Source organism: Chiroxiphia lanceolata, chromosome 11 (genome assembly GCF_009829145.1).
Source record: "Chiroxiphia lanceolata isolate bChiLan1 chromosome 11, bChiLan1.pri, whole genome shotgun sequence".
In the NCBI taxonomy this organism is placed as follows: Eukaryota; Metazoa; Chordata; class Aves; order Passeriformes; family Pipridae; genus Chiroxiphia; species Chiroxiphia lanceolata.
The window spans coordinates 3,807,926-3,831,489 of NC_045647.1; the positions used below are offsets into that span (position 1 = coordinate 3,807,926).

The 23,564-nt window shown below is 43.6% G+C and overlaps 1 protein-coding gene across 3 annotated transcripts; it reads right to left on the reverse strand.

Annotated features, from left to right (window-relative positions):
* Positions 1-17: 17 nt before the first annotated feature.
* Positions 18-23,162, reverse strand: GXYLT2 (glucoside xylosyltransferase 2). Of its 3 annotated transcripts, none has more exons than XM_032699139.1 (7): positions 22,990-23,162; positions 16,818-17,007; positions 16,481-16,612; positions 10,286-10,537; positions 9,188-9,311; positions 6,650-6,822; positions 18-5,941 (listed from the first exon to the last, which is right to left on the reverse strand). In XM_032699139.1, exons 1-7 carry the CDS (start codon positions 23,160-23,162, stop codon positions 5,759-5,761), a joined length of 1,227 nt encoding a protein of 408 aa, XP_032555030.1. In that variant the 3' UTR covers positions 18-5,758. The 3 variants fall into 3 exon arrangements, with proteins under 3 accessions (XP_032555030.1, XP_032555031.1, XP_032555032.1); XM_032699140.1 differs by lacking the exon at positions 22,990-23,162 and adding an exon at positions 22,718-22,745; XM_032699141.1 differs by lacking the exon at positions 22,990-23,162 and adding an exon at positions 22,500-22,528.
* Between the last annotated feature and the right edge of the window lie 402 nt (positions 23,163-23,564).

Below are 23,564 nucleotides of genomic sequence, written 5' to 3' on the forward strand. Positions count from 1 at the left end.
GAGGCTGAAAACAGAAAAATGGTATTTGTGGGAGTTAGTATTTATTTTGAGAGTACCCACAGGAACAAGGAACAATGGGATGTGATAAAACATTCCCGGCTTTACCTGGGTCAGCCACTGACACAGAGTCCCCACGGATTGTCTCCTATTAATTCAAGAGCCCATTGCAAACTAGTGCCAGGGCAGTTTTCTTTCTCAGCTGCTTTCTCACACCTTTCTTCCAGTATATCCCTGGGACAGGAGCTTCCTGCAGATCACTCCACAAACTACAAGACCTGTTAGACTAAAACCAGACCTGTTTTTTCACCTGGAGCCTCAGGTGTGAGGAAGCTGTATTCAAACCACAGCACCCTTTGGAAGCACTGAGCAGAATGGGAATGTTTTTTTAAAGGTGTGTACCCTGAGAAGGCACCTGCTTTGCACAGTTCTAACCCCCACAGCAGGGCATTAACCTGTTTCAGAAGGGTTAGGGAAAGATATTTCTGCAAGAATAGGTCTTTTAAAAAAAGGGCTGTGTCCTTTCTGCGTCATTATTTCATCATTACCAAAATATTTTAGTTCCAAGGCAGTGTTCCACGTTTTAGGACTACACTGTAGTTTTCACAAAGTAACAGCAGCAATTAAGGTACTTTTATAGAAACGTAAAAGGCAACACAAAATATTTTACCTCGAAAGAAAACATTAACAGAGTCCTTTGTTCACCTTCAATGCTGATTCTTATTTTGGTGTTTTGTCTCCATTTTCATTTCAAAGGAAGTGTTGACAGTTTGGTTTTCATTCCAGTCCAGAATGAAAGCAAAATTTCCAAGCATTGCTCTTTCTTTTGAAGCCCAAAGAGCAATTCCTTATCTCGTGCCAGCGGGAGGTGCAGCTGTATGGATTCCATCGTAGTTGCCTCAAGAGCAGTGAGGGAATGTTTCCAGCCTCCAGAAGGACAATCCATGGACCTGTCCTGTCCCATTCCACCTCTGGAGGGGTGCTCAGTTTTTTTACTGGTGTTGTATTTGACTGTACCTGATGGAGAGGAGAAAAACATTCCCTGACAGTTGGCTCTGACAGTCGACAAAGTGTCAAGATTTATCCTCATATTACAGTCTCACGTTTTTTTCAGTTAGTTGTACTTTATTCCCAGCTTGGAAAAACTGTCTTCTCCCCACAGCAATACTGACTGGAGCCACGTTTGCAAGGGAAAAACCTTGGGTCACCGGACAGTGTGATGGTGGAGGGTGTAACACACACCACCCAGATCAGACAATGTCAGCACCAGGCAGGCAACTGGTTTGGCTGAACAGACAACCTGGAAGCTTCTGTCACACAGAGGTGTCACAGCACAGTGCCAAAAAAATACAAGGAGGGAAGGGAAATGCTGCTAAATGAAATGGAGAAACAGTAAAGAGTAAAACCATTTCCTTTGAGACCAGGTTCTGATCTACGCTCACCATAACACAACTGGAGCTGCAGCATGACACATGAGCACTCTGGGGAAAGTTAAATGTATTTGTCTCTATATCCAATATCACGCTCTCTCACTACAGTAAAATTGTAAAAGAGGAACATTTATCTCTGTTCCATGCTGTCATACCCTGTACACATAGGCTGTAACATCACTTCTAAACTCCATCACAACCAGACCCAGCACACACACACAAAATCTTGTGTTTAAAAGAAAACTAGCAAATTACAGAGCTTGCTTAAAACTTCATTTATTTGAACTGCAAGCCAAAGGAGTGTCCTCAATGAGAGATGCACTGCTTGGCCTCCTTGGGAGCTACAGCAGTCGGTGCACTTGTCAAAGGAAAACACACAAGCAATTCAACGACAGAGAAAAGGTACATTGTTTACACACACACACACACACAGAGCAGTTTCCAGTCTCTGCTGCAGGTGAAATGCTGATGAGCTTTATCCAAGCCCACCTTGTATCATCAGACAAACAGGTAAAACCCTTCCCCCTACAGAAATGGCACCACAGCTCTTTGCTGTACAATGTGCACTGGCACCTTCCAACCCCGCCTTGGGCTCAGGGGAGGGGCTCAGCAGCTCCTCACAGAAAGCCCTTGTTTATCTGTCTTCAGCAAGTTCAAGGGAAATACAGCCAAGTGAAACCCTGAATATTTGGGGCTGGTAGAGCAAGGACAGGGTGACACCCTGAGCTCTGCTCTGCACAGGCAGAATGGACAGTGTCAAACACTGCTGGGTCAGGGCTCAGGCTCAGCTGATCCAGGCTCAGGGCTGTACCTGCCCTTCCCATCACAGTGGGAAAGGTGATGCTTTTCCTCTGCTGCCAACACATCCCATGTGCTGCACGTTCTGTCCATGTAAAGAAATGATGACACTGCTCAAGGTGTTACATTAGTGAAGGTGTTTACCTTATACCATTGGAAATAACCAAAATACAGGAGAGGAAGGGGAAATGAGGACATAAAGTCTTTATGAGTATTTACACATCCCATTATTAAGATAAATGAAGGCTAATTAACAAGGAATTAGCCACAAGTATGAAATACAAAATGAATTAAAACTGGCTTCTAAATAAGATGAATATTACAACCAACTACTGTTAAAACTAAAATATAACATGGTTTTGGAAGATGCAATAAAATATAAATTAATAATTCTAACAACAAGAAGAAACAAAATTACATAATTGTTTTAAAACACTTTGGAGAGCTGAAATTATTGCTTTTTTCCTCAGAAAAAGCCCAGCAGGGGGGAACCTCCCCATTCTTCCTGCCAGTCGATATTACATTAACAAAAGTCCTCATGTAAAGCAAATACTTTATATATTTAATAGCTGTTGAGAACATAACACAGTTCTTCCTAAACAAAATGTAGCACCTCCTGTAAACATTAAAAGCACTGCTTTAATCTCTAACCAGTTCATATGCAATAATGCCTTTGTTTTGTAATGAATTCCACTCCTTCATTTGAATGTGCCCGTGGTTGCAGGGTTCTGCTGAATCACAGCTTACACAACCACAGCCTCCGAAACTCCAGAGCCTCAGCACCAGGGCTGCAACTGTCTGGGCAGCAAGACTTTGCTCTGCAGCTTTCTGTGGCTTGGAGACACCATGGAAATGAGGAATTCGGCATTCCCAGCATGTGGCTCCTCCAATCTCGTCTGACCTGCCATCAGCTCTACCCTGATACGTGAAAATAAAGACCAAAAAGCAAGCTAATACTTTTTACAAGCTCTCAGAACTGCTGGCATAAAGGTTTCCCTGTCATATTATCTTAACCTTCTTAAACCAGCATGCTCAACCTTCCTTTCTCTGCCTTCTGGTGCTGAATTCTTGAATGCTATTTGGGTTACATTTCAAACTTCTCTCTATAGGCAGAAGTGTAGCGTTCTTTAAAGTGGCAACTTAAACTTCAGTCGAATAAAAAAATCCTAAGCAAAGTTGGAGAAACAGCAACATCTACATCTCAGAGCTGCCTCTGTTCTTCCCACACCAATTTACACTGTGGTGGCAAACACGGGGAGATAAGAGATGGAGTCAGAACGACATTGTGTAATCAAACCGGTGGATTACACTTTGCAGCACACAGAGGTGCAAACACACATTTCTGTTCCCCTGCCGTGCCTGTGAGGACTGGCACAGGCACAGGCCAGAACAGAACTGCCAGACCAACTGTCCCCTACTCCAAAGCCCTGTCGCTGCTCTCTGCCCAGCTGTCACACACCCAGCACGCTCACAGATGTGTCACAGACACCTTCACACTCCGGTGTTTGGGAAAAGCTTGTCAGCACTCCATCCCGTGTACAGGCTGGTATCTGGCAGCCTGGGATGCCAACAGGGCCATGTTTTCCCTCCTTTTGGGAGCTGCCACACAAGGAGAAAGGATATGTGAGATAAAAGGGCTTTCTCTCAGAGTCTGTGCATCCTGACTTGATAGAGTAGAATCCCCAAAACTGCAATTCTTTAGAAATGCTATTTTAACTTTGGAAACATCCTTTGCCTCTTTCACACACCTCAAACATTTACCTCTAATAAATGTATGTTACATGTACAGGATGTCAATCTGTGCCAGTTTTCCTGTAATTAGGGGAAAGCTTAATTCTCTCACCCTGCTCACCCCTCTCCTACTTTACCTGTTAGACACAAGAGCAAGCAGTTCCAAGTCATGCCTAATGTTTTTTTGCTGAACAGACTTGAAAAGTAAGATCATTTTCTCTGCTGCTTGCTTCAATCACTCGCCCACACACACCCTCGGGGCTTACACCTAGAAAATGCCCTCTGGGAGTCTGCTCTTGGATCACTGCTCTTTAGGAGTGAGTCTGCTCTTGGATCGCTGCTCTTTAGGAGTGTCCTCACTTCCAGTTCCCCAGGGACTGGTTCCAAGCACCTTTCAGCTACTGCAATTTTAATAAGCTCTTTGTTCATATCCTAAGATGATCATACTTTGGAAAGCTAAGCTAAATACATCATTTTAAATAAACATCAAATGCTCTTTCACTTTGAGGCTATTCATTATGATCCCAGCATAAACCTCTGGACTTCCCCATCCCTGGAAGTGTTCAAGGCCAGGCTGGATGGGGCTTGGAGCAACCTGGAATAGTGGAAAATGTCCCTGCTCATGGCAGGGGGTGGAACTGATGGGCTTTAAGGTCCCTTCCAACCCAAATTATTCTAGAATTCTGTGATTATGATTCCAGGAGTGGAAGTGCCAGGCAGAAATACATTTCCATGCCCCAGGTTTCTGGCAAAGCAGGAGAGGGGAGTCAGAGGCAGCACTGGCCATCTCCCAAGGCAGGGATGGGACAGCTGTTGGTGGAATATCACTGTTCCTGTGCAGTGAATAGCACTTCTAGAGGAAAATGGATCCATAGTCCTTGATTTTGTCCTCTTTGTTCACAATATTCTTAGACTGAACCTAATGCAATTCACGTTACCAAGCCAGAGAATACACTCCTAAACTGTAAGGGACTGGGGGAGCAGGACCATGACTGTAATCCATTCAGGAAAGGATTCTCCTGCTCTTCTCTGTCAGCTGAGCAGGTGCCACAGCTTCCCCTGCAGTCACCTCCCACTTCTTGTACATGGTTGTCTTATGCTTTAAGTATTTTCCTTCTACTTCCTCATGAGGAGCCCTCACAAAACTACTGAAGAGCAGATGGGAAAAATGACAATTGCTAGACAAAAAGTGCTGTAAAACACAAAGGAAACAGGCACTTCTATTCCCCTAATCTTTTTAAGTACAGGAAATCTCAGGTCCTACACGTGGAGAACAGCAGGTAATACACCTTCAGACAGAAGTACCCTTTTAAGCAAATACTTTCCTTTTACTACAGTAAATTTTAACTCATCCTGTCACAGGAGTGATCTTTTCTGTAATTCAGAATTCTCATGACACTCAAGAATATTTGCCCCATCGTTTCAGGAGTCCCCATGTTACAAAGCTCCAACCATAACTTCTTTGTCAAGCCTCAGAGCAGCACAACCTTTTGCACAGTTTCAGAAAAGTTACAGCAATGCAGCTGTACTTAAATACCCAAACTAAACCCAAATTAAAGTAAGAATCATCACCTCTCCCTGTTGCAACAAGAGTAAACATAGGAAGAGAAAAAAGGCCCAAGAAATAACACTTTAGGTAGGCTTCTAGGATTTCCTGCTTTTTGTAATTTCAGGAGTTATTAGGAAATTGGACATGGAAATATTCTAAATCTGAGTTTCGGTAAAGGAGTTCATATTCTTCATTTATATCCTTCATTAGATGGAGTGCAAGAATTAAAAACTCTGTAAAAACAGAGCTACAATTAGTATCTGTGGTTGGCCCCCAAGTAGACAATGACACGATTTTCATACACCTTCTTCATAGTTTTCTCAATTTGCTTCAAAAATACTTGTGGAATTCTCCCACATAAAGTGTGCACTGTATCCAGAAACTTCGACTGCAGAGGGTAGTACAAGGACTGGAAGAGATTGTCTTCAAATGGAAACTAAAGAAAAGGAAAAAATGAATTATTAGTTTTCACTAGAGGTGAAATGGCATTTTAGAAGTTTCTGTAAGAGAAAACCTTCTATGGGTAGGGAATGACTTGTCCCTCACCTGTCCAAGGTGTCACCAAGCCCATCACTTCAAACCCTGCTTGGGAGCACCTGCTTTCAGAGAAGTTTGTCTCAGCATATTACCTGAAACAGCCAACTCCCAGAAACTGCACTTCCAGAGTGTGCATTTACAGGAGCTTTACTGACATAGGGACACTGTGAGGAAACAGTGGTTTGAGGTGTGGAGCTGCACACACACCACATTCCAAGTGGACACATGCACTGTGTCTGTGTGCAAGCCTCTGCCTTCCATGTGCCTGGAGGCTCGAGGTGCTCAGGGAGGACAAACTTGCACCAGGTATTTGTAGACCAGAGCTGCTTCCCAGCAGGAAGAACTTCATTCCAAAACTTTTTTCCTAGCTTCAATATTACAGAAAAGTAGTTCATCAGCCTTTCTGATTGGAAGTTTACTATAATATGGAGAAGTGTTTAAATCACCTCAAACACACGAGAAGCCAAAGCGGCCGTGTCCTGTTGTGTGCGATGGGTTTACACAAAACACAACCACGCTCAGCCTGATCCACTGGAAGAGCAATCCCAGCAAAGCAGGAATCTACACTGAAACACAAGGAGTGCCTGTGTGGAGGCAGCAGACTCACATCACGGATCACCTCGTAGAGTGCCTTGAACGTGGGCTGCTTGTCATCGTGGTAGACGCCCCTGTTCCCGTGCAGGATGGAGACCCCCTCCTCCTCCGCCCCGCGGCAGTTGCTGCCGTACATGCAGTGGTCGGGCCGGTAGTTCCACTGGCAGGGGAACACATAGAGACACTCTGCCCACGTCAGTCAGGGGAGAGGGAAGGCAAAAAGACAAGTCAAACAAGAGTTAGAACAAATTAAACCATATTTCTGTGAAAAGCTGGGACTGATGACCAGGAAACGTTCGGTTACTTCCTCTGCAATTATCCCAAGCAGCAGCTCGATGGAGATGCTTCCTTCCCTCAGGGGATGACTACACACACCTCAGATGTTGGTCCTGAACCAAGAGATAGGGCAACACAAAGTCTGGGAGCAAACACAACCCAAGGGAGCCCTTCACAGAGCTGAAAGTGGCAGATCAAACCCAGTGAGTACACATCAGGTGGCACTATCCGGTGTCCTCTGCCAGAGGAAAGAGTTTCTGGAGTGACAGGAAGGACTAGGGAAGCACACAAAGTGAGGGTTACTTAAAATCCTGACTCCTTTGGAGACAGCATGGGAAAACTTGCAAAGTACATCCAGTGTTTGCTGCTGAAGCTGTCGTGGAGGCCACAATAATTTGTTACACAGCAGAGCATGAGGACTCGTGTATTTTATTCACAGCCCTCCTAAGAGTTATCACCCATTAATTTCACAGGTCTGGTTTTATTTAAAGATGAGCCTAATTCCTCAAAAGGGCTCGTAACTCGCTTTCTCCTACTGATTTTTTTTACACTCTCTCTGTGCACACAGAACTCGCAATCTGCTTGTCATAAATCACACCAGTCCCTGCGACCTTTCTGCCTCGGCTCTGGAGAACAATGAATCATGTCTGGTGCCAGCAGGTCATGGCAGAAGTGCTGAAGATTGAATTCTTCACTTAGCCTTTCCCAGCTTCCCAGAAGTCTGCAGCTGGTCCCATGTGGTCGTTGAAGAGTAGGAGAATAAGCTTCGGAACCATTTCTTCCCTTAAAGCCTTTGTAGTAGGAGAACTCTCCAGAAAGGGAGAACAGCCCTCAGAGATGGGAAAAGGGAGCAGCTCCTCAGGCCCCAGGTAACACAGTCCTGTGTGGTTTTAACTTGCATCTATAAAAAGGCACCTGCAGCACCTTGGCCGATTCCTTTGCAGGCCAGTCTCAACAATCTAGAGCTTAAAACCTCAGAGAGTCCAGTTTTCTGTATTACTTGCATCCAGTTCTTTTTTTTCTTTTCTTGAGCAGTCTGATGTTACATAATTCACAAAAAATTATTTACCAGTTACAAGCAAAGGACTGTGGTGCAGAGGAGTCCCAACATGTGGCTTTGATAGAGAACACTCATCTCAAAATTAAGATATTCATGCAATCTTTGGTTTTTGCTGCACACTTCAGTTAGCAGCTTGAGTTTGACTTCATGACTAATCTGGCCTAATTTCTTTTTAAATTCCAGGAGACCCTATTCCCATAACAATCATTTCTTTTGGAAATTAATTCCCACTCTATTTTTCCCTAGGTCTAAGGGTAATGTGTGGTGTAACAGGGACACTGATGTTTGACATCTGTCTGCAGTAAACAGATGTTTGCTTATTGCTTTGCTTCTGCTCACTCCTCTTATTTGCCTGGATTTGGGTATATCCAATTACCTACCCTGTGACTCCTTAGAGAAAAAGAAAAGGGAACAGAATAAATAAAGATAAATCCAAACTTGTTTCGTTCTTAAGATCACTCGAGGAAATACTGGATCACATAGGAAACAGGAAAAGCAATAAGAATGGATACTCAGCATCCATTCAAAGCATGAAATAAGGTTTTCAGCTTCTTTGGGAAGCTTGTACTATGCTCCAGTGTTTAAATCCCTGCATTTTTCACCAGCAGGATATCTATGACACTATCCTGGTGCCTGCTGAGACTGATCACTTGGCTCAGAGACTGGAAGTATCTTCCTCCAATAGTAACTTCTAGTGAAGGAGTAGAAGCAGGGAGGGCAGCAGTTTTAGACAAGATATTCCAGTAGCTGTGTCCACTTTCTGTCTATATTATCTTTGTCACTCATTTGTTACTCAAAATTCTGAACTTCAGAAAAACAGGGCATAGCTTCGGAGAACGTTTGGCAATTTCACATTCAGGAAAACGTCTGAAACAAAAACATTTTTGCAGCTACACCCTGGTCCAGTGACGCCCTTAAGCACACATACAACCTGAACTCCATTCCTGCATTTGATCATTAATCCTATACTTCACTGTTTTCTCAAAATCTCCAGAAAACAAATTTACACATTCAATGGAACCAAGTCCAAGTCTCACTACCTGCAGCAATGTCAAAAGTATATTCATGGTTTGTAAATCCAAGGTGCACTTACACAATAACTTCATGCCAGAATATTCATGCAAATTATAAATAACAAACAGCACCTAAAAGAAAAATCAAGTTCAGGAGATGTTCCTAGCACAGATAATCACAACTCCAAGAATCATTACTTACCTGGGTTAAAGTAAAAAATGATATTTAGTAAATCCTGGTCTCCCCACGTAATGTAATTTTTGTACTTCTGGTACAATGGATATAACATTTCCTCCCAAGTCAAACCACCTGGTATGATGCTGTTCTGCAGGGCAGAAAAACAGAAGCAAGGGGTTAATACTGTGACCAGTGCTGCGATACCTGACTCAGAGTGGGGCACACACAGATCTGTAAGTCTGCTAAGTCATATCAGACACCAGGTGAAAAACGAAGAACTGCCAGGAAATGTCAGACCTGGACAGGGCTGGAACAGCAGAGCTGACTGTGCTCCTGTTTGCCTAAACAAAGGTCTCCTGGGTCCAGCTCAGATGTCAGCTCCTGCTGCTCACAATCTTCCTATTCTGAGCAACAGGAGGGGAAAAATGTGGAAAAGTGGAAAAATGCAGAGATGAGGTGAAAACCAAGTTATAAAACCAAGAAAAAACACAGTCTAAGGATCATCTTCCCTGGGAATTATGGTATTAAGAGCAATGTGGTTTCTTTCACTCCAGCTGTTCTTGCAATGGTGTGTGAAACCCCTGGCCTTGCATGAGGAACCACTTGGGGTGAGCAGAGTTTTAGTGATTTCAGAATACGTGCTCAATGAAACCAAAACCTCTTTCACAGAAGAGGGGAGATGTCAATGAAAATGCTCCCTTCTCACTTACATCAGTTCACGGAGCCACTTATCTGCAGCAGGATACAAAAGTCTACTTACAGCAGATGCAAAAATTACCAGTTTCTCTGGATTTTCACATCAAGCTTTCCAATTTTAAAAACAATACAGCGACTTCACTGAAGATCCTTGAGTTTATTCTTTCATATGTTCTCAAGGGAAGGTAAGCTGTTGAAGAAGCCATTTTGCTTCAGCTGCAGGTTCTCACCGCTCCATCCCCTTGAGGAAGTTCCACACGTTTTAACAACCGCGTTCACTAGTTGCTTTTAGCACGCAATTATATAAATTCCATATTTCTCTGATTCTTCATATGACAAACCTTATATAATTTCACACTAAGTTTTCCAAGATGTGAAAAAAATACATAAACCCCGAGCTCCTGCAGCAGCTGCATTTCTTCTCACCTTGAACTGCGTGCTGCGGATCCGCGTTAAATTCATCAGCATCACCCCGGAGTTGACTCCGGTTGTCCCGTAATAGGGGTGACGTGCAAAGCGGCTGTACCAGCCAATCTTCGGGATCTCGTGTTCCGGGGCCATGGCAGCCAGCTGTGTGGAGTTGAACTCCTTCAGGACGTGCCAGATGTCATCGATGGGCCTCAGGAAGAGAACATCAGTGTCCACGTAAAGGAGGGAATCCACATCCTTCAGGATGACCTTTTGGGTTTGCGAGGAGAGGAAGAGACGGGAAAGAAATCAAAGAGGCAACAAACAGGAAGATTATTAGCAAAAAGTGCTTTTCTTTTAAATCAATAACCTCTTCCAAATTATCAGTTTATCAGCTAAACGTAATTACACAGAGGAACAACAGTTATCAGGTTATTGTCTTGTTGTTTGTTGTGGTTTGTTTTTTCTTTAATCTGCACAGTAAAACAGCTACCGGAGCACAAAGGTTGGATTAACCTTCATATGAAACAGCAACACACTGAGCTCTCAAAAATACCTGCAAGGACTGTTTAGTATCAGTTCAGAAATAGGATGTAAATAATGTCTATATACAGAGCTTTGTCAGCTCTTTTCAAGATCTGTAAGTGGTGAAGCATAGAGTGTTCTCCACAGACCAAAAGGGTAACCCAGGAGAGCAGAATACTTTCCACCTCCATTTTGTATCATGTTTCCTTATGCCTTTATAGAGACTGTTTTTCCTCTTCCAACCTTGTGCTACCAACAGACTTGCATTCAGTATTAATATATACCAGAGTTTCACATCAATGAAGACAACCCCATCAATCACAGATGTATGTGCATCCTCCTGAAGAGCAAAATTTGCTTGCTGAACAGAAGTGTAGCAGTAAAACTCACCAGGTCAGGTTCTGACCTCTGTTACCAGACTCCATCAGGAATAACCACAGTGAGGTTAGTCAGGTGAGAAGGGTGTGAACTGCAGATTAGAGCCAGGACATTTAATCTATTCCTGCTGACCATGTTCCCCCTTGTGGCTACCCAAATCCTTACACACTCGTTCATGAATGCCAGTGGGGCAAATCAGGAGGTGCTTCAACAGTCCAAGGAAACCGTCTGGATGTTTGCACCTGCTATTGGTAAGGTCATTTGACAAATAATAAAGATCATTAGCTACAGCTGACCACCAGTTCAACTGCATGTTTGCTGCTCTTCTTATTAGCTAAAACTGTCCAAAAATTCCTGAAGGACTGAAATTTTCTTACTTTGGTCTCAGCCAAAAGCCCTACTTCTCTCTCTCTCTTTTGCTCTGAAAAGAAAACCCAAAAGGCTTTGGATTTTCACCAGGTTGTGGAACACAACAATCACTCTCTCCTCTAACTGCAATGATATTAATCACAAGCCCTCCTATTTATGCAGGTTACAATAAATTCTATCAAAGAAATTGGATTTTACATAAATTCAAACGTATCGTGACTGAGGATTACCCTTGAAATAGAGAGAACAACATTAAGATTTTCAACAAGTGGGTGAAAAGTATCACCTCCAAGAACACTCAACAGGCATCCACTGAGATGTCAAATCCGTGAGGATGGACTTAAACGAGATTTTTCACCTGACTAAACACTTGAGGATTCAGACTGACATTTAGTCAAGTTTAACAAATCCCTGACCTGTATTTCTGACAGGATAATGACACGTTCTTCCTACAGAACAGGACAAGCAGGAGAAGGAAGCGTCTCTGCATTTTAAACCAAAGTTACACTTACAACAAACTCCAAGTAAACACATCCCACACAATTCAGATCACTCTGCTGGATGGAATGTTACAGCAATACGCCGTTTCCCCACAAAAAAAACACAAACCAGCACGTGGAGGTATCAATAAATGAATGACACGAAGAGTTCAATAACACACTAAGAGCTCAGAGTAAATATTTGCAGATGTTAAGTATCCCTGAGTCCAATCCTAAAGACAAAACCAATAAAAAAGACAGCTACTGTAAATCAATAGAAGACAAACAACTGAAAAGAAGAAAGAGTTTTCAGTTTAAGGATATCCTGGATATTGTGTATTAATTATTCTACAACACCTGCAAGCCCTAATTCATAGGGACCTACTATATGAAGTCACATAAAATAAAAATATATTAAAAAAAGAAAAATCACCCCCAAATTTAGTCTGAGGCAGGAGATTACACAAGAACACACAGAGAGCAAAAGCTATTAGACTTTGCCTGTGGGATCCACACTGTAGACCATGTAAGATTCTTTTTCTATAGGGGAGCTGGTAGAGAGACAAGTTCAGGTATTTTCCAGCAGGAAAAACTTCCCCCAGTAAAGGGAGAAGTTTAACAGGTGCCTATAGACACTCCTCACTCCTGCCATGCACAACTGACAACCCAGGCACTGCTTCTTCCAGCAGAAAAATGCTCTTTCAGCAGCCTTCAAGATATAAATCAACGTCAGTCTGTGGAAGTCAATGGACTGTAATAATTTTCCTGTGGATTCAAGCAGGTATTTCAGTGCTTGGTGCAGTGGGTGCCTACCAGCACCTGACCCCAGCTTGTATTCCTCCTCTCAGGGTTCACACACTCTCTTTGCTGGTTCATAAAAAGACTCTTCCCTCTCCTGTGTCCGAGGTTTTGCCCTGCAGTGACACCCAACAGGCTGAAAAAAAAAAAGCTGTACTACCTCCTTTAAGACTTTCACACTTTTCTCTTTCACATGGGGAGTGTTAAGACTCATTTAAAACCTGGAGATGTGAGTTTGAATTGCTCACATGCCTCCTGGCTGTGCCTTGGGGAAGAGGGGGATTTAATGTCCCCAACTGGGGTTGTGACAGTTCCTCACCTCACAGGAACTGCAGTGCAGCTTAAAAATTACACACATCTGACCTGGAGCAAGAGCCACACCAGACTGTGTCTGCAGGTCTGAGCTCACTCAAACCATGCAGACACACCTGACAGACCAGGATTTTGGGAAGGAATGGCCAGGAACACGCCTTGACTGTGCTTGTCTTCCCCCTCACTCTGCAGGCACTTACAGCTTAAAAGAAGTGTGATTTTTTTTTTTTTTTTGCTTTGCAGCTATACAGAGTATTCTTGATAAATCTGTCAAAAAGTTCTGCACAGAACTGGCTATATTTAGCCTGGCACTTCACTTAAATACTCAATTATCTGTAATTTGATTTCACAACTTCTGTCTCCATAGATTCTCCCTGTGTTAGCAAGGTTAGCAAGGAATAACACACTCCTGGGTAAACATGCTGGAGTACTGTGAAGCTGTACAAACCTAAGGGTTTGTGAGGGTTGGCATGGCAGCCTGTCCCAGCTTTATCCAAAATTAGGGACAAATCACAAAGCTTGATGCTAATGTAACAGTACCACACAGCTGAGTTAGTAAACTTAGTTGTAGTAAGCAATTAACTCAAATTACAACAGAGACCTTTGTATAGATAATGCCCTGGTATCTATTCCCAGTGCTGCCACCAATCCACAGAGCTGGATACTTGAGCACCCTCAAGAGGAAAGCTATAACACAGGGATATTGCTAATCTACCTTAAAAGCTCTTTAAGTAGATTAAGTGTTTTGAGAAGGGTTCTAAATGTTCATCCAAAAATCATCTGAAAATCCCTTAAGCATTTCAGGATACTTTAGCTGATTGTTTTGGTAGCTCCAGACCAGCAGCAGGGTGACAGCTGCTGCCAGCTCTGCAGGACCAACATCCCTGGGAGCAGAGAATGTTCTTCACCCGCTGTCTTAACATCCATGTCAGTAGAACAAACCAGTTTCAGGTGACTGGTGAGAGCAGAAATAAACTCCTAGTTTATTGTTACAGTTTCATTTTGTGCTCACGTAAAGATTTCCATCCTCCCAGCTTTGTCTTTACAAATGCCCTGGATGGTTTTACTGCAGCAAACTGCAGCAAAAGATTGGGGCTTGTGAGATTACACGGAGGCTCAACCTGCATTATCTGCATCTAAGTGGCTAAACGTGATCAGATGTCACAGAATGCCTCTAAAAATGCAGGATCCTGTACAATCTTCCTTAGTATTTTAGCATCCAAGGTAGATTTAACAAGCTGGGAATGTGCACCTCAACCTGTTACCCAGGACAGAACAGTTTCTTACTGCAAATGCAGGGTCACCTCCCACAGCTCCAGATTTATCAGTGAGTAAAACCACTGAAAGGTTCTTACCCAATATTCCCTTAACACATTCCTCATACCCTCCTGTCCACTTTCACACGCCTGCTGGTGCTGCAGCAGAGATTTCTTTGGCAGGAGAGGCACTTGTGAATCAAAGACTCACATTCCACTCGGGCTTAGCATTATCAGGAGTAAGACAATTTGCACAACTGAGAGCTAAACAGCTGATAAACTCAACTACTGCTCCCCTGGGGTCCTCCCTAAATCCAGGCACATTTTATGCCACCGCAGGGGAAAATGCTCAGTACAGGGAAGGATAAGAAAAAAATTACACTGACATCCTGCTGGTATTTATTTAAAATAAAAGTAAAAATAGTTATCTAAAGAATAACACTTGGAACCCTCCGCTCCTGCTGTGTGCAGGCAGTTCAGCTGGGATGTCAGAACCCAGTTATCAAGCACCAAAACAAAAATAATGATGGCTGAAATTGCCCAGAAACAGCCCAAGGTTCTGTCAGCCTGCAAGCTCGAGTACCAAAGCCCAACTGGACACTTGCCACCTCAGCTTGTTTTCTTTACTATATCCACATCGACTGGGTGTCAGCTGCAGCTCCTCCAGGATAACCCCTCCTATTCAAAGACATAAACCTCAGCCTGACCACACACAACATTTTGCAACTGCCCCAAGAGACACAAACATTTACAGTCCAAGCCACCTCCTTGTTTTGCTAACACTACGTGCAACAGTCTAATATTCTTTACAAAAAGTTACTGGAGAACTTTGGCAACATGTGAGTGACAAAAAGGAATCCGTAAAGGCACTGCCCAGCCTGAAGGAATCAGCATAAACCCCTTTCTCTCATCAAAAGGGTGATGACAAACGAAAAGTGAAACCATAACCACTCTTGTGTTAGTCCACCAAAATAACAGAAAATACCACAGAAATAAGAAGAGCAGAAATAAGAAGATGTGTTTACCCAGCACATCCTGACAAACACTCTGTATTGAACAAGCGAATGCTCAGGGATTATTTCCCAGGTGATACAAATATTTACTCAGGGAATAGAGGATCCCTGCTGGAGTTACTTTCAGCCCATCTGGCCTTTGTGCAGTTGATAGTCCACCCCTAAATGGCAGATCAACAGAACTGCTGACAGCACATATTTTCTCACATATGTATTCATAGGCTACGTATCTGGACGTGCAGCTGTCTCCTGATTGCTTCCATCTGACAGAGTAAAGATTTCTTTGTCGTCCCCCCCCCCACATCTCATAAGACAGTAATGAAGAAATCTGGACCATATGAACAGCTTGTCACTTCACTGGAGTCACCCCAATAAACAGCAACACATGAAATACTTTTGATAGATGTTCTCAGTTCCACAGAAACTGCTTTATGCAGAAGTTCTTTCCATTTCTGAGATGCAAAATTGTTATCAACACTTTCCTTCTCTCCAGCAACCTTAACTATTTTCCAAGTTTCTGACACTAGGTATTATACAGTAAATAACACAACTTTTCAGTGAACTTGAAGATCCCAGGACACACAAAGCTCTTGCACAAAATCTAACTTTGAGCACACTGGAATTACTACCTTAAGGGTAATTCTGACAGTCTTGGAAAAAGAAATAAAACTCAAGGAAAAGGGATTGCTGAGAGCATCAGTTTAAGGGCTAACATATGGAAAAGAAGATGGTGTGAGGAGAGGACATGTTGAAAAGAATGTTATTTGCACAAGGCATGCAGCATCTACCCCAGAAGATCCACCCTGAGAGAGCTCTCACACTTTCTCTGGAGTCTGGAGGATCTGGAGAGCCCGAGAGGCTCATGGAACTGGAGACAAATCAGAAACACACATCCTTTGTTAGCCGAGAAACAGCCAGGCTGGGTTTCTGTGCTGTTTTTTACAGAGTCTAAAGCACAAACCAAAATATCTTGAAGCAGCTGTTTCGGCCTGAAAACGGTTTTAATGTTGCACCAGCAAAGCTTCCTTTCTGTGGAATTAACCTTTTCCTGAAGCAACCTCCTCAGAAATCCAGGTGCCTTACCGGGAGAAACAGGCGCTGGGCAGCACATGGTTTGAATAACTTCTTCCATTCCTGAGCATTTCCTACTGAGAAGGTTATTGGGTAAATGTTGGATTCAAACTTCTTTGTATACGAGGAAGGCCACTCCTTTAACTGAAAGACACGATGGGAGGAATCAGACACTACATGTTATACAGCTTTTTAAAAAAACTGAGCTTGCATAAGGAATTTATAACTGTGTACAGTAAACAACGAGCTCGGCTGCTACTTGTTGATGTCCGTGTAATTCTTCTCAGAGGTTTGCAACTCATAACTAGCATGTTTATTTATATATTTACCAAATGACAAAGAAGCTCACCTTCTTCTCAAATTCAGGCTTAAGGGAATCCTCAGCAAAAATGTGAAAGCAGAGTCTCCTGTTGCTGAAGAGAACCGCTGATTTCAGCATGATCAGCGTCTCCTCCAGCCGGTCCCCACATGCCACCACTGCCAGATGCATGCACTGCAAGGATGAAGGCTCCTTTGGATGTTTCTGTTCCCCAGGCTTCCTGAAAATTCAGAAATAGGCATATAAAAATTACTGAGGCAAACATGAAGAGAATCCCGCATTAACAGACAGTAGGGTTTTTCCTTGCCTTTCCTTGTGTAAGGGGTCAGGAGTTTTTTGTGGTTAGATATCCACAGAACATGCACTGGCACACTCATTTTTGTCAACGGTACAGATCAACAGCATCACAGTTATAACACAAAGAAATTTGCTGTTTTCAGAAATTTTCTGTTATTCCTACATTTCTGGATTTGCATAAATCACTGCACTACAGACACAGATGAAACGAATTCCACAGCACCTCAAACCAGACACCACCTTGCTCTGTGCAAGTGACAGCTCCTTTCCCAGCTCAGAGGTCAGGAAGCCAGAATGGAGTTACTGCTACCCAGCCAACTTTCTAACACATTGCAGATCACACAACTGCATCCAGCAACTTCATTCCCAGGCTTATAATGGCTAGACTGGAAGAAGACATCCATACTTTTAAAAAAAAACCCACTCTATCCATATGTAAATTGTTCTAACAGTTAATTAATTTTGCTATTAAAGATGCATGCCTTAATCCTGGCCTGAAGGCACTGGCACAGTTTCAAAGGACTGCTCTCTATTTCACCCCATGGAATCACTGAGATTTTGCTAAAATAGAGAATTTTGAAAACAAACATATTCCCATGTCCCAGATAAGTCAGACTATATTCCACAAGTGGTCAAGGGGCAAACTATGGGGTTTTCACTTAGCACCCACCTGTGTGGGATTTATATACATTTCAGCCAGACTACAGGGGAATCTGCACATAAAAGGCACATTGTACCTGCTGGCCAGAAAAATCAGGGCTCTCCTGGGGAGTTGAAGATGTTTTGAAAACACAGCCTTTTGGTTCTGTGTGTCCCCCACTTCAGTGTGGAGCTAAAAACTGCATCCTCCAGGAATGTTTCTACCATGTTGTATTCACATTCTAACACAGATGGCACTTATATTACATGGGATGAGCTGACCAAGGAACTAAATTAGAAGCACAGTAATCACTCTTGGAGAGTTCAAAAGGCAAATCATAGATCACTGCCCTTTCTGGACATATCTCTGAGCAGAGAACATCAATCCTGGCCCCTTCACAGCACACATAATTACATACACACAATTAATCAGCAAAGTTAATAGTACAAACAGAAGTTCTAAATAAAGAGAAAAATTACAGTTATAAAGCTGTTATTCTTTTTTACAGACATCAGAATGCTGCTTTGTGAAACAGCAGAGTTCTGTCTTACAGAGTAACTCACCTCTGTGTAAAGGAACACCATCTGCTGGCACTTTACTGACTATCCAAAGCAACATATTTTATTAAGGGTTTAAAGTCTTCTGCTTTAGTCTTAATTAACCCCCAATTTCATCAATGTATAAATAATGGAATACTACATCTGTGTGAAGTGGTATTTACTTTCCAACCTATTAGTGTAAAATCCACTGAATTATTGAAGTGAATAATTAGCTGCTCACACAGATCACCTTTTCCCCCTTCTCCCTATCTGTTTAATGTTTCTTCTTAATTGAGTCTCTAAATCAAGCCATAGGCAGGCTGGGAGCTGCTTTGATGTAGCTTGTGGCAATGGAATTCACTGGGAGAGGGACTAAACTACACTTTTATTGCAACATTTCAAAACCCAACACCACAGCACTCAGCTTGGCTGTGCAGTTTTAGCCACAAGCTCTCCATTATGCAGCTATTTTGCTGTGAAAAATCCAGTGTGTGTAGACAAGCACTTCCAATGGACAGACTCAGCAGAAGCAACCCTTGACAAAAGCAGAACTCCCAGTAAGCCCATGGGAGTATGGATAACAAGAGACAGCAAGTGGAGGAGAAAGCTGAGCCTTGGAGGTAAGGAATTATCAGTTGCAAAGGGGGTCAGGAGCCTGTAATGGCTTAGGGGGGGATAAAAATCTCTGAGAAAAGGGGCACGAGGTAGTACTTGAACTATGCCAGTAACAGGCTGGGACACTGAGGGCAACAGTTAGTGAGGAAAGTCACAACGAGGTACAGAAGAACTTTTGCATATTTTTTATAAGTACACAAAGAAAACTAGAGGATTGTGGAAACAAAGGTGAGCTGGAACAAGAGATAAAGTGCCACAGCAGGATGCATTTGACTACAATTTTAACCTAGCCCTTAAAAAATAATAATTATCTTCCATAAGTCCGAGGAGAGGAGGGTGTAAAGGCAAAGTCGAACTGCCAGGAAGGCAAATGAGCAGATCACAGCAAAGGACATCACAGCTCCCCTTCCCTCCTCTGCTCATCCACACACCTACACACAGTGCAAGGAGCAATGGAAGGGACAGGGAGAAATATCAGCTGGATGAAAGGATATTCCCTAAGGATCTGCAGGATACAGCCACGTTGTCCTACCTGTACAACAGGAACAGCTGTTAGAGCAGTAACAGTTCCCCACCTCAAGAGAGTCCCAAGCACATTAAAAAGCCCATAGATCCACACTAGCCAATTCTTCCTAACATTTATATGCACATTCATCCATCTATACTCCAAGTTGTTGGTTATGAATAGAGCCTATAATCGGATTTTATAACATAAATTAAAGGTTTAAATGCATCTAAATCAATACAGTGACCTGGGCCTTGAAGTTTAATGTGTTTGACAAAAACAAATAAAGAAACTGAGATTAAGCTCTACAGAAAGCATCACAAAACACAGATTTGATAAGATGGAGCACAATAAAATGTTTATAGCAAAGACCTCCCAACAATACAGAGCAGCTCCCATCCAGTTGTTCACTGGTATTTTATTTACTGCCTACATTTTTTTCAGGCAGGCACTGACACAGCAGGAGCAGCCTGAGTGCTCAAGCACAACAGTGTACATTTCTAGGTCTTAAAGTTTAGATTACATGTAATTTTCTTATTAGTCACAGTCAAAGTGTCTCAAACATAATTAACCCAAAACCTGTCTAAATCAATCCAAATCCATTCAAAATAATGCATTCCCATCTCATTACAGAGCCTGCTAATCTATTCAAGCCTTCAAATTTATTCCTGAGAGGAAGATAATGCATGCAGATTCTTACAAAATGCAATATAGTTGTTAATTTTTGAAACCTTCTTCATATTATGATCTCATTTACTGTTGCAGCACAAACAAGGTTCGATTTAGGCGTTGTATCCAAACTGGTGATTCACTGAACAGGCTCCTTCCCTGACAGTCACCGTGAGTCCATGTCCCAGCAGCAGCTCCATGATATGAAACACATTTTCTTACACACTTTAAAACATAAATTAGAAAGGCTCTAAATGTTTTGAAACAAAGTTTTCTCACTTCAGTGGAGTTGCACAAAACCAACTGCAGCTGCTGACAATCAAAAAATCGAAGTTTCAACCTCCTCTTACTGCTCAGAGAAAGGGGAAAATGACACTCAAAACCAGAATGGGTGTTTCTGCCTCCTGTTATCAAGTGAGTTCTTTGTGAAACAAGTATTAAATACTTGAGGCTTCAGCATGTTATTACCAAACTCAAGCCAAACTTGTATGTGTGTGTACACAGGCTGCAAAGGGAGAAAAAGTGTCTTGACAGGTTGCCATGCAAGAGATGTTTTGCTTTGGAAAAGTTACTTTCAGGGAACTAAATGTGCTGGCAAAGGTTCCCTTCCTGAGCCTTGCCACGCTGGTTTAATAGAGAGCATGGTCACATCTGCCCCTCAAATGTAAAATAACCCTTCTGCTTTTGGATACTTTGCACACACTGGTTTGGCACATACTTAAAATTCCTCATATAAAAAGTGTCTTACTGAAAGCCTAGGACTTGCTACTTCCTATATGAAGGAGCAGTAAAACCACCATCAAAAATCAGTTTTCAAAGCTAACCAGAAACTTAAATGCAATGCTCACCTAGATTTGCCAAAATTATCTAAAGGCCAAAGCAGGACCCATGAACGCCACTGATAACATTTGCTAAGTACCAGCCAGCTAATGATATGAGCATACATGAAGTTTTTTTCATGTATAACTACTTATGTTAGAATAAATCTGTACTTAAAACCTAAAAACTGATGTCTTCTATCATTATGTGAACTACAGAAAGCAATATTACAAATCCCAGCTAAAATACAATTCACCTTCCCTGCAAGGTGCTGATTCCCTTAAAGCAAACACATCCTAGAAAATGCCTCTGTTTCTGAGCTCAGCCCAAAACCTGCATCCTCTGACCAAACTACACAAACCAACTTGGCAAAACTGAATTGAAACAACTTTTTACATTCACACAGACAAAACTTTCCTAAGGTTCTGTGAGTCGATGATGCAGTCTCACATAAGCACGTGCACTGTGATCACATCACAGGATCTTGGCCTGTCTCTTATGCTCCAAGTTCAAGCCCCTCACACTCCTTTCAGTCTCGCCTGGATCAGGATTTTTAAGCCCAGTAGATCCTACCACCTGCTGCCTTCCCAAGAATTCAGGCACCACCTCCACTTGGACCAGGTTATGTCACACCTGCCCCACAAAAATTCCTTTTATGGAGACTCTCACCCAAATAAATTAAATCAACCCAGCATCCTTCAGCAAGGGGCAGAACTGAACCCACAGAACTGTGCTTCTCAGTTATACAAACTGCTGGGGCCAATGGTGCAGGATCATGAGGGAAAAAAACCCAATCAAACCCCATAAACAAACAATATTTTGATGAAAAGGCATGGTTTGAATACAGAATTCCTCTTTTGTTGTTTGTTACTGTGTTGCAGACCTTGTAAAAAGTACTTGCAAAGTCAATAAATAATCGAAAAGTTAAATAATGTCAAAGTTTGAAACATGAAGATGCTACTGAGAAGCTCATTGAAATGGAACAGTTGTTTACACTCTCTGGCAGTTCCATACTTTCAGGGCTCCCTCCTTCAGTGTTCTTCTTGATTTCCATGATAATCGCAGAGATATGCCTTAAAGAAAAATGACTTCAGGAGGTACAGTTGCTGGTGGAAATAATCCTGCTTTAATACAGGCATTTGGATTCTGCCCGTGACCCATTCTCAGCCCCAGTAAACATCTCCTGCATTCAGTGGGGTAACAATGCTGGTGAGAAACCAACTGCCTTAATAAGTTAAGGAGTAAGAGCTCAAAAAAACAGGAATAGTCTTTCATTCAGAACATCCCTGTGAAATCATGAATCAAAGACACAAAGACATACCAAGTTAATTAGATATATGAGGTCACACTGACCATAATATAATTGGAATGCAAAGGGGAAAACAGTCCTCCACCCACCGAAAGCTGCCAGGGTCTCTTTCTGAACTAATTGGGGTTTTTTAAATACTCTGCCTGTAAGGTGCTGGGAGAGGAAATACAACACACCAGGACTGCAAACTTTTTTTAAAAGTTATGCATAATGAATTTACATAGAAAAAGCATTCAAAACAAAAAGCTGGAGAGCTCAAAATGCACTGGTGCCTCCGCAGTTTGGAACCCGATGGTATCACACAGCAACACCCAGACACCTCCCCTAAGGAGAAATCCGCAGAAGCGAAGCTCCCGAGGTGACAGCAGCTCCTCATTCCAGCCAGCGAGTACCTCATTGCCCCCGTCAGCCTTCGAAACAAGGCCAAAACTAATGGAAAAGCAGCTATTTCAGAAGCCGTGCTCGCACAGCCTTGCAAAGGAGGGGACCCGCTGCTCGGACCGAGGGACCGCCTGCGGAGCGAAACCCTCCACGCACCTTCGCGGCGTCTCCGGCAACTGCGCTGCGAGTGGAAACCACGCAGGGAAAAGTTTATAGTTCCAAAGCAGCGCAGTTTGCACAAGGGTCTCCCATCACCGGTCACTCGCGGAGGCGACGGGAAGACACCTGGGAGAGGGAAGTGCTGGAAGCACCGGCGGCGGCGAGAAGGGACCGGCCGGGGGGACCCGCGGGTCACGCGTGGGGCTGGGCACGGCCGGCACAGGGGGGTTCCGCGGGCAGGGGCCGGGGGACGGGGCCGCCCCCGTTACCTGTGGCCGGCGGTGCCGCCGCTCCGGCGCGGGGGGCTCCGGCCGAGGCGCGGCGGGCGGCGGGCGGGCGCGGAGGGCGCGGGCGGCGGGGCCGCGCTGCCCGCCAGCAGATACAGCAGCAGCAGCACGGCGAGGCACAGCAGGGCCGCCGCCACCTTGCAGGGCCGCCGCATGGCCGGTCAGCGCGGCCGCATGGCCGGGTCCCCCCGCCGGTCCCGCCGCCCCAGCCCGGCCCGAGCGGGGACGTGGCCGCCCAGCCCGGCCCGGAGGGGCGGGGCCGCTACCGTACTGTCCTACCGTACTGTCTGGAGTAGCCGCCGCACGCCGGGGAAAGTCTCGTCACTTACCAGCAACAAGACTAATAAAGCTTATTATTGACTAATAACTGCAGCAAGGAACGCCAGGCAGGGCTCCGCGCCCCGCTGGTACTCCCAGGTACCTCTGATTTCACGCCTGTGCAGGTGTGCGGTGCTGGAAGGGGTCAGTGTGCACAGCAAGGTGAGCAGGAGGGAAAGGGGAGAGAGAGAACTGGGCTCTGAAGCGCCTTTCGTCTGTCTGTGCGAACATCAAGCTGG